The 17,699-nt window shown below is 34.0% G+C and overlaps 2 protein-coding genes across 3 annotated transcripts in view; one reads left to right on the top strand and one right to left on the bottom strand.

Annotated features, from left to right (window-relative positions):
- CENPP (centromere protein P) overlaps window positions 1–17,699 on the top strand; it is a 228,467-nt gene that overhangs the window by 76,661 nt on the left and 134,107 nt on the right. The gene's annotated exons all lie outside the window — the stretch shown is intronic.
- OGN (osteoglycin) lies at window positions 3–15,724 on the bottom strand. Its single transcript, XM_068553297.1, has 7 exons — window positions 15,568–15,724; window positions 14,303–14,551; window positions 12,775–12,871; window positions 7,262–7,420; window positions 5,032–5,234; window positions 2,647–2,742; window positions 3–1,837 (listed from the first exon to the last, which is right to left on the bottom strand). The coding sequence occupies exons 2-7, from the start codon at window positions 14,474–14,476 to the stop codon at window positions 1,667–1,669; spliced, it is 900 nt and encodes a 299-aa protein (XP_068409398.1). The 5' UTR covers window positions 14,477–14,551; window positions 15,568–15,724; the 3' UTR covers window positions 3–1,666.

Below are 17,699 nucleotides of genomic sequence, written 5' to 3'. Positions count from 1 at the left end.
CCTTCTGTTTAAATGGATTTTATTTTGCACTATTTACTATATATTCAATTTAGATGTGCTCACTATTATGCTAGCACTTTGAATGTATAAAGGGGATATTGGATGTGTTCAATGCGCTCAGTGAGCTTTCAGTCACAGAGAAATGAGGCTCGCACACAAAATGAGAAAGCAGTATAATAGTTATTGTTACCAGTTACCAAAATAAAATCAGTGAACGCGTTAGTGTTGTAGCAGTAATTATTGTGGCGTTAAGAGATCACAGGTGTTTTAGTGAAAAAATTTCATCTTGGGGTCAACCTTGACAAATGGGAAAATTGAAAAATAGGAGGTCATTCTAGGTACGGAAAAAACAGAAGCAAATGGAAAACCACCAATAGTGTTTGTTCTGGGAATAGTATACAGAGACCAACTTGATTCTAGTGCATAATTTATGTTGGAAACAATGTCGGCAATTTTTATATACACATTCATACTCTTGTTTCTAAAGCACTGATCATTTTATATGCAACCCCAAAGCATTGTGGAAACTAAGACTTTTGAGTGGGGTTTGTGCAAGAGGAAAGTAATTTTAGGAACTTTATCATCACTATTAGATTGAAGATGAACTCTCATCTTTAAACATACCAGTTAATCATGGGTCTCTAGAAAATGTTGCTGAGATGCTTTCTTGTGAATGTGTGGTCTGTTCTCAAGAACATGGATGTGTATGGGTGGGTGGGAAGGTGGTGTGTAGTAGTAACACCACAGAATTCACTTTGTTTTCATGTCTTACATTTGGATAAATTTATTGATGAGATTCTCATTCCTATAGTATAAAAAGAAAATATTTTGCAGTATATATCATAATTGAAAGCCTTTACAGTGGAGAATTTTATGGCTATGTTCTGAGAAACAGGATGGACTTTCAGGTTTTTTTATAAGCATACTGATTTTGATGTGCTTGGCTTCCTAAAATGTTTTATGGTGGACTTAGAATGTTAATATTTAGATTAAAGAAAATTTTGTACTATTTTACTAAAGGCTTTAATTGTGTGATCACAAAGCAGAATAACTGAACATTACTATATTAGCTCTTTATCAGAGAGTAAAATTATGCTTTATTTGGAAAGTTTTGCCTAGGTATGAGACTATATTCCTATTTCTGAGGCTAAGTAAAAATATAGTAGCTGCCTTAATAGAAAGAAAACAGAGTTCCTGCTTCATAATGAATAATGTATGAATGATAAAAGAAAAGTGAGAGATCCCTGGAAATATTTAGCTTTTCAAAGTTTTTGGAACATATGCCTTAAATGCTTTAGGGATCCAGTAGAAGCCAGGAAAGACAAACAGTTGAAAGTTTCTTGGACTTATCCTTTCACTTCATAATACGTCTTAAATGTGGGTATTTATATAAAAACATACCTTTTAAATGGTACTCTAGTATAAACTGCAGGGATTTTGTAATGCTGTTCAAATATTTTCACATGACTTTGTTTTGAACTTAGAGATTCACTCTTACTTTTTGCTCGTTGTTATATGTAAGGTTTTTTGAACATCTTTGCTTAAAACATAAGTTCCTTCATAGTAGGATACAAAATTAATATTAAATACTTAAGCTCCTTTAGACATTGTTGAGACAGATTATAAGTATGTGTGTACTTTAGCTTATGTGCTGCATTGATAGTGGTTAAATGTATGACCCTACAGGCAATCTTTTTAAGCAGATAAAACTGTTAGGATGTTTTCCCAGGATGATGGGATTGCCCTCCAAGCGTATCTCTTCAATGCGGTCCCGAATATAACTGGTGTCATTAGCCTTGCAGAATGTATCATCTGTAATTGAAGTTATGTTGTTAAACTAGAAAATAAAAGGGAAAAATTGTTTAGAAACCCGAAATCATTCTTTTGTATGTTGTGTAATGAGATCTCACAGAATATTTTATCTAAAAAGTGATTTTTAAAATATTGTACATACTGTGCATATATCTTCATGGTAATAAAAACCCTTGCTGAGCAATCTGAGCCTCCCCTTTTAAAGTCTACAGTATTACTTTGGAAGAACAGACTACTGGCTATTTCTAAGAGCAAAACCCATATAACAGAAATTTCTGAGTATAAATAAGATTATAATAGCTGGATAAAGTATCCTATTCTAGAGTGTCAACTCAAAATGGGTACTGTTTCCTTAAATATACTTTAAAGAAATAAAAAGAACAAATGGGAATTCTTATGATGATAAAAGACCACTTTTAGTTTATTTTTATTCCCTTTTCACTTTTCTATTACCCTAAGTTGATGTTGGACAATAAGGTCAGCTGGGAAGTCTCCAAAAGCAAGTGTTTACTGCTATTTGGAGAAAGAAACATAAACCAGAGGTCTTAGTGTCCCCTAACTTCAAATCCACATGTCAGGTTAACTAGGAGATGCCAAGTGCACACCTGGAGACAAATCCTACTATAAGAGCAGACCTCACACCTCTTGTTACTGGTCCTTTGGTTGTACTCTGGATAGAACTAGGGCTTCTGGGCAGGAGAGAGCATTTGGCTAAATATTAATACTTTTGATGGGCAAAATTTACATGTAAATAAGTGATCTTCCTAATGAATCGTAAGATTGACCCATAATAATTTGAATTAAAGTCAGATAATGTGAAAGGAGCAATCATACCTGAAGATGAATTACACGCAGACTTTCTGGTAAATTAAGAGGCACAGATTCCAGGGCATTGTGGTCCAAGTAGAGGAAGGAGAGGTTATTCAATTTCTGTAAGGAAAAGGTGCTTTTGCTTAAGTGTTATTGAGCTCATTGCATTTCTTCACATGATTCAAGCTATATACACACATATACATATGTATAAATACATAGGTATAGATATAGACACATATCAATACTATTAATCATTGGTATGGTAGTTTTAGGTTTGTTGGGATTTTTTTGTTTGTTTTGTTGTTGTTGTTGTCGTTTGGTGTTTTTGGTTTTACAAGTAGTATATTTGGTCCTTTACGAAGGGCAGTAGAGCCCTGATGCATCCCCACATTTCTGTCCACTCATCTCACTTCTGAATACCATCATATTCAGCCTCAGCCCTCATGCCAATTTCTGGGGCCCTTTAAATTTCTCTTGGGAGCAGGTAATAAGGTTAATTCTTATGCAGGATTGTATTTGCATCCTGGTACTGCCATAACCTCTCTTGAACCTTCAGAACTTTCCATTTCAGCTCCACCAATTTGTAGTAAAATGAATATTCCTAAGAGACGTGTATGCTTGTTAGTAAGATGTCTCCCAAAGCAGTTTATTAAATACGTAGCTAAGTATGACTTTTTTATGCCCCAAGGACTCTACATTGGATTACTCTTCATGATCAGTAATCCATTATTGTGTATAATTTTATAATATGATTTCAAGATGTAGTTTCCCCTGACAATAATCTTTTACCTTACCTTTGATATGCATCCTGTGACAGAATTTGGTAATTTTTTTTTTTTTTTTTTTAGAATTAATTTGCTGTTATTTTAATCCTTTCTTAAGCATCCTACAATTCACCATATGGGCACCAAGCTCCTGTCTTCCCCAGTGGGCCTCTTTAACATGGATTAGAGTAACCTGATTTTACCAGTGGCTTTGGCAGCCTAGGGCATTAAGCAAAACTAGAAAATATCTGAGTTTATCATTTTCATGCCAACTTGTCATGAATCCCTTCTGTAATCCACGTGTAAAATCCAAAATATTCAAACATTCCTTTTGTGAAATGTTGATTAGCTCCTGTAGGTCTTTTTTGTTTGTTTTGTTTTGTTTTATAAATTTATTTATTTATTTATTTTTGGCTGCATTGGGTCTTTGTTGCTGCACGTGGTCTTCCTCTAGTTGCAGCAAGCGGGGGCTACTCTTTGTTGCGGTGTGCGGGCTTCTCATTCTGGTGGCTTTTCTTCTGGAGCACGGGCTCTAGATGCACGGGCTTCAGCAGTTGTGGCTCACGGGCTCTAGAGTGCAGGCTCAGTAGTTGTGGCACATGGGCTTCGTTGCTCCACAGCATGTGGGATCTTCCCGGACCAGGGCTCGAACCCGTGTCCCCTGCATTGGCAGATGGATTCTAAACCACTGTGCCACCAGTGAAGTCCCTACTCCTGTAGGTCTTTAACATGCCAGTTATTCAAAGGTTTACCTGCTCAAATTGCATATCTTCAAATTACAAGCATTTTTTTGTTTTTAAAGTGAGTCCAGTTTTTAAAAGTCCCCTAAGAGTCCCTTAACTTCTGAGGAACTGCTAGGAGTTGTCATAAGGAGCTACAAACCTTCCTTTTTAACGAGGTCTTCTGTTGCCAACAGTAGCGTGATTGTCTCATCCTTTTATCTGGGGTTTCTTCCAGGACTGGGAATGAGTACACCAGAGCTATGGAAGTCCTGGGCTGAAGTTGCTTCCCTGTAGACTCTGCATTTTGAGACAACCTGGCTATCTAAATCAGAGTAAATCACCTTGCCCTTTTCATGTGCATTTATTTTCTTGATTTACTAAATTAAGAAATACATGTAATTTTTACTACATACAGAATTTTGTATTAGGTGCCATCACAGAATTCAAAAGAATGTCTACCTACAGAATTCTATGGTCTAATACTTTTAAGTATTAAAAATAAAATTCAGTGTTTACTTTAGAACATGATTTTTTCTGGTGTTTGTAAATTACTAATATTGTAAGGAAAAAAGAAACACAGGAACACTCCCATTTTGAGATTTTGCAGACTGTTGGTGCCATGAGGGTGCAAACCTTGTCTGTATAAATAAATATTGCTGTGTGAACAAGGGAAAAAGATGTGACACCAGGTAGTCCCATGAAACAAGATAAAGGTATTTTAAGTGAGGTACAGGCATAAGCTAGACTGAATAAGCCTAGTAGTATCACTATTTATCATGTAAATAATATCTTCATTTATTACATTAAAATAGTTTTAAAACAAAATTCTAGACCATAGTTTCTTTTTCTTTTATCATGTTATTATTGGCTGTATAACTGATATTTTTATATTGTGCTCAGTCATACTATAAAATACTTACTTTGAAAGCATTTGCTTTGATTCCTCTACTCTTGATTTTGTTGTATTTTGCATTAAATAAAGTAAGCTTGGGAGGGAGAACTGGAAGTTTCAGTAGTTGATTTTCAGCTAGTGTAAGTTCTTCTAACAGCGAAAGTTTTGAAAAAGTACCATCTTCTATATCTTCAATCAAATTTCCCGTAAAATCAAGTCGCCTTAAGTTAGCTTGAAGGAAAAATATACAAAAAATAAGAAAATTTTTAAAAATATATGAAGTTAAATTCTTAATTGCCTGGACTGAGGAAAAGCATTTGTTTATCAAGTCATTCAAACGTCTTTTATTTTTAGTGCCTAGCAGAGTGTCTACAATTAGTAGCTCAGTAAGTTTTGTTGAACACTGAGCATCTACTCTGTGCTTGACACTGATGGTGTTTCTCACTGAAGTTCTAAAATCTCAGGTTTGGAAGGGAACTTAAAGTTAATAGAGTCCTTCCATCCTTTTTTGTTTGAATTCTCAGTATGCTCAAGTAGTTTGAAAGAAACTCTTTGTTGCAAATTATGGAAAGTAAGCATTACATCTGATTGAATAAAATCATGTAAATATTTCTGGATTTTTTGCCAGCCTGTTGTATTGTGACTGTGGATATCTTATCTTAATCTCTCCATGCCTTATTGCTTGACAACAATAAAGGCAAAAAGGTTCCCTAATTTATTACCGTGATGCATACTGAGAGATAGAGAAATTCAATATGTGTATTTATGTGTGCATCACTTTTGTCCGTCTGGGATGATTAGAAAATATGGTCCCTTCTCACTATTCAAGGTGGTCATGTCTATAAGGTCAATGCAAATGCTGAATTAGTGAATATGGAACCATTGCTCCTAGGGAATATACAGGGTTAGAGCCTCTCATCACACATTTTCATCAGCCAGTCAGTAGAAAATGTTATGTGTGTTTCTTTTTAAAGGCATCTTACTTAGTATATATTGTTGATACATTAACATTGAACTCACAGCCATCAGCACTGTAACTCACACTTAAAGATTACCTAACATGTGTTTTCTCTGTAAGGCACATCACAGCCTTCTTGCAGTTAGGAACACTAGACGGGATTTTAGCACTATACTTAGGGAGCACTTTAAACAGCAAAAAGCACAAAAATGTGAAAAACGTGGCACTAAGTAGACTGTAAACAGGATACTTGTTTACAGTATAAAAGCTGAAACAAAAGGCCAAGCATCTCATTCAGCCTATCCTGGATGGCTCAGATTTTTTGCCACTGTGCATATGTCTGCGAATGACCATGAAAGTGCCGGAAGTATTGATTTTGGGGGTTACAAATAAATGTTATCAAGTAGGTGAGTTTGAAAACATGGAATCCACAAAAGAGGAACAACTGTATTCAGTCAGTTGGGAGCTACTGGTGACAGCATGAATTCAGTTATGGCTAATCTTGTAAATGTATAGTGGGGGCAGTGTGCATTTCTTGGTGTGACTTTCTTCAGAAGCCCTTGACAGCATTGCAGTCTAGAAAATTTATGACGGATTAGTGATCCAGACTTGGACTTCATACTGCAGAAGTAGGGGATTTTGGTGTGCTCATGGCAACACCCTCCTGGCAGCTGTTGTAAGCTTTGATTGGACACCAGAAGTCCAAGATTTTTAATGACCTGGGAAGGAGTTAAATGGTACTGCTCTCAGCATTAGTTCCGTATTAGAGTCATCTGAAGAGTTTGGTTGTGGTTAATGACAACACCTGGGCCTCTAAATTTAGAGACCTAAATTAGAATCTCTGGGGACTAGGACCTGGTATCAAAAATACTTTAATATGCAGCCAGATTTAAGAACCATGAGTTAAAGTAAGAAAAAGCAGTTTCTATGTTTTCATAGTGAAGGTAGAAAATAAAACATTGTCATTGGAGAAATATCCTGATTATATTTGTACTGCTGACTGGCTGAGGCAAATGGATCTTGAAATATTGGGGTTGAGAAGATATAGTTGCCCATATGTTAGATGGGCTGTCAACATAGACTCCGAAGTCACCAGTAAAGAAAGGTGACAGGGAACATCTGAATGGAAAGGAGATTCACCAGTAAACCAGTGGATTTTTGTGAAGTGTGGTGGATACTTAAAATACCTCAACAGTCACTACCGTACATGTGATAGGCCACAGGTACCTAGAAACTTGTGTTTATATGAGTTAAATACTAACACGAGTTAACACTAATATCTTATTTAAAATTAACTTACGTATGTCTGCAAAATCTTTGGCAGTCAACTTTTTAATTTTGTTGAATCGTGCATAAAGATAGGCTGATTCCTTTGGCAAGGGTGGTACAGCATCAATGTCAACTTCTTCACAGTATACAGAGCCACTTAAACAAACACATAGCAGGCATGTGGGCATTTCTAAATTGGGAAACAAAATCATAAAAATCAGTAGTTTAAAAATATTTGACCTCTAGTGCTAAAATCCTTGCTATCATGAATGTTATTACCAATTTGAAAAGATCCTTTACAGAATTACGGGTGATAACAGGAAAGACGTTATGGCCATGATAGCTAGTAATCTATATTGTATCTGATAACTCACCAGAATTTTATTTTAAATTCTGTAATCCACAATCTCTTTTATTCTCCTATCTGTTTTAGCAGTGATCATTTAATTGCTGAATTGATTGACAGTTACATTGCTTCATTGGAGTATCAAAAATCATAAAGCAGGACTTAAGGTAAATATTAGCTTGATTTATCACTTGGAGTGGTGCAAACACATTTCTAATGAGTTTAGAAACCACTTAGTTAAATAAGCAAACTATTAACTTAAAAATTGGAGTCATCATGGGCACTGTTAGAGTCCCTATTGTACCCTACGTCATTCATTGCATTTCCTTGTCATGCATCTTTCATCTCCTTCAACCTGCAACAGTTCCTTAGTCTTTGTTTTTCATACCTTTTACTGTTTAGGAAATTTTTGAATTTTTTAAAACTTTTATTTTCAGGGCATTTATTTTGCAGAATGTCTTTCAATTAGGGTTTATATGAGGTTCCTCATTTTTTGGCAGGAATACCATGGAAGTAATGTTACATCCTCAGTGTCATGTATCTGTCTCATTCCTTATGATGCTGTCTTCGGTCACTTGGTTCAGTTAGTATCTGCCATGGTTCTCACTCTGTAAAATTACTGTTTTCACTTTGTAATTTGTACCTTCTAGAGGAGTACTTTGAGATTCTAAACATCAGGTTTGTCATCAAACTTTCACCCTCTAGTTTTATCATCTGTTGAAGATTCTTACTTGAATCATTTATTACTAGGATAATTGCCAATTATTTTCTAATTCCATCATTTCTTCTACATTTGTTAGTTGGCATTCTGATATAAGGTGGAACATTCCCTTCTTATTTGTTTATTTCTGTCAGTATGAACTTATGAATTCCTCATTCCATGGGTAACGTATCCCATAATACGTTACTGTCTTATTTATTTTGATAATCACATTGTCACAGATTAGTCAGTGAGAACTCTTAAGCTCTGTTTATCCTCCCACAGCCTTTTTATGGTTCCATGATATACAGTAAGTTGCACATATTTAATTTGTATAATTTATAAGTTTGGACATGTGTACATGCCCATGAAACCATCACCACAATCAAGATAATTAACATATCCATCACTCCAAAAGTTTCCTCATGCCCTTTGGTAATTTCTCCCTCCCAGCAACCACTAATCTCCTTTCTGTCATTATATGTTAGTTTGCATTTTTGAAACTTTTATATCAAAAGAATCATGCAGTATACACTCTTTTGTCTGGCTTCTTTCACTCTGCATAATTATTTTGAGATTCATCTGTTTTTGTATGTATCAGTAATTCATTCCTATTTATTACTGAGTTCATTCTAATTTATTCCATTGTCTCAATAAACACAATTTATACTGTCATCTCTTACGGACATTTGGGTTGTTTCAAGTTTTTGGCTATATCAAAGAAGGCTGCCATGAACATTTATGTATGGACTTAATGCTTTCATTTCTCTTGGATAAATACCTAAGAGTAGAATGGCTGGGTCTTATTATACGTATGTATTTTACATTTTGAAGAATGTCCTAAACTGTTTTACAAAGTGGTTGTGCCATTTTACATTCTCATTAGCAGTGTGTGAAAGTTCCAATTGCTCCACATTCTTGTCAACATTTGGTATGTATGGTTGGACTTTTTTATTTTAGCCTTTCAAGTAAGGTTTGTTGTGGTATCGCGTGTTTTAATTTACATTTTCCTAATGACTAATGTGCTGAGCATCTTTTTATATACTTATTTGCCATCCACATATTTTTTTGTGGTGAAGTGTCTATTCATATCTTTTGCCTGTTTTTTTAAATAAGTTTTTGTATTATTATTTTTGAATCATAAAAGTATATTCTGTAGATATAAATCATTTGTCAGATTTATGTTTTGCAAATATTTTCCTTCAGTCTGTGGCTTGTCTTTTTATTTCCTTATCAATGTCTTTTGAAGAGCAGACATTTGGGGCCTTCCCCAGCAGTCCAGTGATTAAGACTCCACGCTTCCACTGCAGGGGGCACAGGTTCCATCCCTGGTTGGGGAACTAAGATCCCACATGCCGCATGGTGGGGCCAGAAAAAAAAAAAGAAGAAGAGCAAACATTTTTTATTTTAATGAATAACAATTGATCCCTTTATATTGTCTGGATTTCAATGAGCAGGTCGTGTACATCTTTTACACATTTATACCTATGTATTTTTTATATTTTGATTAATTTTAAAAATTAGTTGTCCCCACTGTTCTTTGAGAACTTACTTATTTTCTGGCATGCTAAGATGTCCCAGACCAATCTTGCCCTTTCCTTGCCCCAGGCCTGAAATCAGCTATTATTTCCAGGAGTACTGGTCCCCTTTAGTGGAGAATGGTATTCAGAAACCAACATTTGGGTGTGGATGTGCTCATTGCTACTGGGATCTCATTGCTTCTGGGCTTTTTCAGCAAAGAGGCCTGGGAAATATATGTATTTTTATTTGGCGCTCTCTTCATATATAATACACGTACATACACATGAGTATATGTATATAGACATGGACATAATAATACACAAGTACACACATGCAGACATATATACATGTATATATGTGTCATATGCTCATATGAAAACATAAACACATCATATGCATATTTTCACATAAACACTCATACAGGGAGGCAAACATGTATATATCTATTTCTGTATCTCTGTATACAAACCAGGAGTTGATCCTGATATCTTTCATTCCACTCCATCTCCACAGTGTTCATTCTAGCCTTACCCCTTACCATATTTGTAACACCCTTCTCTGACAATGAGAAACCTGGCTCTCGTGATCCACTGTGCATTTACTTTACTCAGTCCCAGAACACACATTAAGTAGTTTCATTATTGCTAACCTATAATACTATGGAAAACAAACCTACCCACTAGGATTTTAGTATTTGCCTATTTTATTTTGTCTTTAGCCTGAAAGTATACAGTCAAAATACTGTGTTTAAGGGTTACTTCAATTAGATTTTTCCCCCTGTAGTGTGGTATGTTATTGATTTGAAATGCAATTAAGTTTCTATTTTTCTGTTTGTTTGCCAATTTGGGTTCTTTTTATCTTATCCTAGTTGGTTTTATTTATAAATGTATTTGTTTGCTTATGTGAATATAACATTCTAAAATCAAATCTACACAACAAGTGTATACTCCAAGAAGTTCTAACACCTTCCCCCAGTACCCCTAGTTACCATCTCCCCCTCCTTTCCACCCCTAGTCCCATCTGTAACCCATAGGTAACTAGTCTCAGTTTTTTAATTCCCCTTCTTGAATTTCTTTTCACAAGGTGGGCTGATGTATGTATATTCTCTTACATCCCCTTCATTCTTAGGTGAAAGACAGCATACTGTAGGTACTCTATTGCATTTTTTTTTTCACATAATCTCTTCTGAAAATCACTCCATATTAGTTACAGAGATCATCCTCCTTCACTTTTACAACTGCACAGTATTCCCCTGGGTGGACGTACCATACTTTATTCAACCACTCTTCAATGTATGGATAATTAGATTGTTTCCAATATTTTGCAATGCTTCAGAGAGTTTGCATATGTGTTTTCTTAATTTTGGAGGTATATCTTTCGGGTGAATTCCTAGAAGTCAATTGCTGTGTCACAAAGTAAATGCATATTAGGTTTCGTTAGACATTACCAAATTCCTGTCCATTCTACCAATTTGTATTACCACCAGCAACGTATGTCAGTGTCTGATACCCTACACTTTTGCCAATGGAATATATTAATATATTTGTCAGATAGGTTAAAAAATTTTATCTCAACATAATTGAAACTTACATATGAGATTGAACACCTTTTATGTGTTTAAGGGTCATTTTTATATCATTTTGTGAATTGTCTGTTCATATCTTTTGCCCATTTTTCCAATGGATTTTTGATCAGTTTCTTTTTCCTGGATTTTTACTTGTTCTTTAGAAATTAGAGATATTAACTCTTTATCAGTGATATATATTACAAATATTTTTCTCAGTTTTCAGTTGCCTTTGGCTTCGCTTATGATGGTTTTTGCCATGCAGATGTTTCATTTATAGAGTCAAATTTATTGATCTTTTCTATATTATCGTCTCTGGATTTTGAGATACCCCACACCCAGGTTATCTTCTACTATTTGTATGGTTTCACTTTTTGCATTTAGACCCTAATTTATTTGGAGTTTTTCTGTGTAAGATAGGGATCTAATTGTATCCCTTGTCAGTTGACTACTTAGTTGTCCCAGCCCCAGTTTTTTAAAATATCATCTTTGCTTCAGTGATTAAAGATGTTACCTTTATTATTTACTAAATTTCTACATATATTTCTTTCTGTCTGTGGACTTTCATTCATGCACCAGTATTACACTTATTTTAAGTATGCAGGCTTTAAAGTATGTTCTGATAGGTGATTTCATGCAGGTTTGATTTTCCTTCTGAACTTGAGGATCAGCCTTACCAGCTCTTTAAAGAAGTTCATTGTTGTAAATTTAGGGAGAACTGACATCTTTATGATATTAAATCATCCTATTCAAGAGCAAAGAATGTCCTTCCATTTCTTCAAGTCTACTTTCACTATGATACTTCTCAAATTTCTTAAGATATATTTTCTGGTTTTGTCCATTTTAATTTTATTGTAGCAATATAGAGATTAGTGTGTGATTTTTTTTTCATATTGTCATGTGAAGTAATGTTCTGTGATAGAGCAAGAATAAACCAAATAGAAACTAATAAGTAGGACTTTGTAATTTTATAAGTTTTCTATTGTTTTAATTGAAATGTACATTATTTATATATATAACTATGTCTCTCTTCTGTGAGTTTCTTAAAGGCAAGAATTATATTTTATTTACTTTATACTCAGGCTACATAGTATTTGAAAATAACTGGTGTTTAACAAGTATTTCTTCAACTGATTTTATATAGACAGAAGCACACACTTTGTAGAGGCTAAACTTAGACTAAACTTTGTTCTTGAATGTTCCTATTCCACGTTTCTCACTCATAATGTGGGATGGCAAATGATGAAAACTCACAATATACCTGTTTGACTTTATCATTAGAGATAAAATTCCACTGTTTGGATCTACTATATCCTGATGCAATTTTTGATTACTATAAGGAATAAAGTTCCATTATAAGCTATTTTTTAAAGCTCCTTTAAAAAAATTTGATGATAGAGTATTCATACTTACCATCATTTTCTTTCTTGGGGGATAATGGTTTTATACTCTCATCTTTTTGTAATTGAAAACCTTTCTCATCGGGTATTATTATCATAGTTTCTTTTTCCTATTGAAAAAATAAACATTTATTATCAGGTGTGACAAAGACCAATTTGGACTGTAAAACTGAGGGATTACAGACAACATTCTCCCATAAGTGTTCTGGTTGAACAGCCTCTCCCCTTTCCATTTGTCTATTAAATGTCGTTGAATTCTACTCCACTTCGCAAATATCTTGGTCCCTGCATTTATATTAAGTTAGAGAGACTCCTAAAGCAATGTAAAGAGAAGAAGCAGATAACTTTTTACTTACTACTTTTTAGGGACCAGGAGATTTTTGAAAGTATTCTTTAAACTGATTGATAGATTCAAATCAGCCATGTGAGCCAACGACTTGTTGTTATAGTGGGCCTTTTTTCTCCCTAAGCTATAACTATATATACCTATATTATATATATGTGATAATAATAATACTAGCATATTAACGAACTCCATTGAAAGAAATTGTAGTGTTAACATTTGCTCATCTGTACTAAAAAAAAGAAAGAAGCAATTATAACTGTTCAGTCTTAAAATCTTTGTCATCTTATTTATAGTGGAGAACTTTTGAAGCAATCAACATTGTTATATATTTGGCTGCATTACTCATTTTCCATTTGTGTGTGTGTGTGTATGTGTGTGTGTGTGTGAGAGAGAGAGAGAGAGAGAGAGAGAGAGGGAGAGAGAGACACACATACAGACACACGGTAGGCAGGCAACAGATACTTATGTGCTGTATTAACTTTTTCCTTTCCCAGTGTTCATTTCTGTGTGCCAGTAAAACCACAAGTAATTACTTAGCCCCCGTACAAGTAGAATATGAAGATGTGGTATGAAAGTCATCCCTGTAGACAATAACAGTTACAGTTACTTGGTAAAGTGATGGAGTCTGAATTGTTAAAACCGATTAAAAATTAAGCTATATTAAGTAGTTTTCATTTTTTGATACTGTGTAGTTGACATATGTGAATTATTGTGAAATGCTGTAGATACAAAATAAGCAGTACTCTTTATTTCCTTGAACCACTTCTTCCTAAAACAATAAACCTTAAGCTGGTGATTCATTTTTATTTCTCCTAATACACATTTCTCCTATTTTATTTTAATATGCATATATAGGACATTATGTCATATTACTTAACATATAAATCTCAACTGGTCAGAGATCATCTTAAAGTTTAATTTTCTTTAAATTTTATGTTTTAAATTTTAGTTTTCCTTAAATCTTATGTTTTGGTTGCTATAGATACTGTTTGGTTATCATGGATTCTATGTATTAATTTCGGAAGCATGCATACTTTAAAAATATCATCTTAGGACAGTTATTTTGAATTATTTTGAAGCATTTAATGTGCTTTTCCTTTCCTCTTACCTTATCAGACACATTCAGAAAAAACAAAAACATACATTTAAATGGGCGACTATTTTAGAAATTAAATTTAGAGTAGAAATAAAATACCTTAATACTTTTTCCATCCAGGGATTTATCCTCATAATCTCGGCTAAATAAGCTTTCTTCAAAATTATCTGTTCCATAATCATAGATAGTGCGTGAGTCCTGCTGAGATGGTGGTGCTGGCTTTATCAGAGGCACAAACAGGAACAGGAGAAGTGTAGATTGCAGAGTCTTCATTTTAGCAAAAATGAAAGTGACTGGAAGTTAATAAGCTAGTGGCCTGCTGACTGTGGGACAATACTCCCTTTTTCCCTGGAAATAAAAACGTAGACCATTGAAGCAATATTTAAAAGCTTAGAGGACTTTTTGGCAGGGTATACGCAGTAGGGACCAGAGAACAAGTATTTAACCCTTAGTGATCTTTAATTAGATGCTAAAAGTTTTTGTGTATCAGCCACATTCTGAAAAATAGTTTCAGAAAATGGTTTTGGTTCCTTTTCTATCAAATATCCAAGCAATGTTGATAATTTCAGTTTTTTAATAATTAGGTGCCTTGAACAAAGGTACTTGTTTGTAATTGAAGTCTTCTTAGGATACCTGTAATATAAACAGTTAAAATGAAGTCCCATGATCCTGTCTCATGTGAGTTAAAAAATATCATATTTCAACTTTGCTCCTTTATACACACTCTTGATTGTATTGGTATGAGCAGAAACAAGTTCCAGGAACAGTTTCAAAATTTAAATTTTAAATTTAACATTATGAAAAGTAGTCATTAACACTTACTTTTAAGTGGTACAGAATATGGGAAAAGCCATAATTTAAATTTTCTTAGTTTTATAATTTTTATAGATATCATTTCTTTTAGTTAATAGCATTTCTTTTAAACTATGAAAAATGCAAAAATAGTATTGCAGGCTAGAAAAAATATAGAACTTTAATCAAAGATTTAGAGGGAATGAAATGGGAAAGATTCTTTTAGGCTCACTGCTGGATTTTATCTGGTGGTGCACATTTTACACTTTTTCATAACTAACTTCAGACAGAATCACTCATAGTTGCTGGTGCTGCATTGTAGATACCAGTTTGTCAAAAATCAATGGTTGAAAATTAAGAATAACATGGTTTTGTGACTTTTGCAGCACCTTGTTCTTGCCTGCATGGACATTAAAGTTATGCAATGATATATTTAAGTGCTTGTTAAAAAATAATTGTTCAAAGTAACTGAAACATAAAAAAATGAAAGGTGGCCTTTACATTTACTAAGATTGTTAGATGTCACATTTTAACAAATGATATTTAAAATAATATGTGAAAAAAGAGCCTACCGTTGTAGCTGTTTTGAAGTTTTTTGTGGTTTTCCTCAGTAGATGGTCATGGCTTGCATTAGCCCCAAGTGGGAGGGTGAATGAGAAAAGCTGTGGATTGATTTCAAACTGCTGAATAGAATTTCAGGGCCCAACAGCTTTAAAAGCAGTTTCCATGTGGTAGAGATCTTTGCCAACATTCTTTCTCTAGGATGAAATGTAGTGTGTTGTACTAGAGAACTGTGCTTAAAATATTTGTAACTGCTGTACTCAGATTGCTTCTACTGATTACCATAATTCTGTTATTTTTACCTTGTGTAATAAATACTCATGTTTTTGTGAATATTAGTTTATGAAGATGACATAGTTTAAAAATCATGCTTTTCATTTTAATGCTTTCCCAGGACATAAAACATCTGCTTTTTGAACGAAATAAAACACCAAACTAAAGCATAATCTATGCTCTTAATTTTATGAAGAGTAAAAATGTTGTTCTAGTACTTTAATTAGTATATAGCTAAAAAGTTTCTGGTGTAGAAATTAGTTATAGCACAAATTATTTTTTAGTTTAGTCATTTGGGGTCCCTCTCCCCCTTTATTTTGTTACATATAACAAAAACTCAAGTGTCAGAATTAGCTTTTTAAAAATAAATTTTATTTATAATTTGGGGTTTGATAGTAAAATATATTTTTGTTTGCTAAATGAAGGAAGCTGTTTTAATTATTTTAATATTAAATTTGATTTTTTTAAGTTGAAGTGGTATTTAGATAACTGTGTGAACATCTTTAAAGATTTGTTTAAATTTTACCACTCTTTGGTACTTTTAGCAGTCAAGGTAACATTTCTTTCTCCTCTAAGCTAAAAATTCAATAAATATGGATATGGATAAATACTTTATTAAAAAGTAGAAAATGAAAGAATACTAATTTGTTCTCTTTTCTATTCAAAATTGGCTTTAGAGTTTTTTGAGTTAAAGCTTGGATAAACTAAGACTTGAATACTCATGTTTTTTTCTGAATGTGAATTATTTTAAATTTATTTGTGATATTCTCTGGTTTTGGTTGATGTAAATTGTCAATTTTATGGCCTTAAAATCTTTGAAAAGATCTAATAATGAAACAGCAGATATTGATTTGTTTTCTGTTGTGTGGCAGGTTTAATGGGATGTTGAGAAATGAACTGCATAGATGTTGAATAGATTTAGAGAATCTTAGAGATTCATGGTTTACTAATGAGCACAGTTTGACACTTTGTACTAATGAAAATTATTTTGTGGATATAACATTTTTTTCTTGAAAAATTATGACCAGTAAATATAGTTTTATTGGCATTCATTTATTTAGTAGAAGTTTATTGAGTGCCACTTCTCTGCCAGTACTACAGAAAAATAAACTCAGACAAACAAAATTCATTTTCTCCCCTCAAAAAGGAAGGGTTTGTAAGTTAGCAAGAAGGGCAGCAAACAAGCGACAGAATGCACAGTGAGAGACCTGCTACACAGAAATGTGCACAGAGTTCTGCAGTGGCCTGGGAAAGGGTGAAGCCACAGAGGCTGCACCATACTGACTTCTCTAGAGAAAATGAGGGGCGGGGGCGGGGGCGGGGGGCAGGCCGAGGGAGAAGTGCTCTAGGAATGGGAGCAGCACACAGGTGGGGAGGGTAGATCATTAAGGAAATGGATAATTAGTTGTATATGGCTGGAGCTTGGAGGGAGAGAGAGAAGAGATGAGGCGGGTGGCGCATATTAAGAGATCAGACAGGGGACTAGAGGTCAGATTAAGGAGAGTCTTTTATACCTTGCTGAGGTGTTTGAGTTTTATTTGTAGCCAGTGAGAGACCACTGAGAGATTTTTAAGCCAGGGAGTGACATGATTCTATTTTCATTTTAGAAGTATCCCTCTAATGTTGCATTTCTGAAGAATATCACTGCTTATCTATTTTATTGGTTATTTATTACAAGTTTAATGGTCTAAAATAACACACATTTATTATCTCACAGTTTCTTTGTAGCAGTCATGCACCCATAATCATATATATGCCATCTCTTTGCAATATTGTGTTGGTTAGAAGCAAGTCAGAGGTCACATCCACACTTGAAGGGGAGATGACTACACAAGGTAAGATTCTAGAAATATTCAGAATTACACTGGAA

Source organism: Eschrichtius robustus, chromosome 10, assembly GCF_028021215.1.
Source record: "Eschrichtius robustus isolate mEscRob2 chromosome 10, mEscRob2.pri, whole genome shotgun sequence".
Taxonomy (NCBI): Eukaryota; Metazoa; Chordata; class Mammalia; order Artiodactyla; family Eschrichtiidae; genus Eschrichtius; species Eschrichtius robustus.
This window is presented reverse-complemented; position numbering and strand designations above follow the sequence as displayed.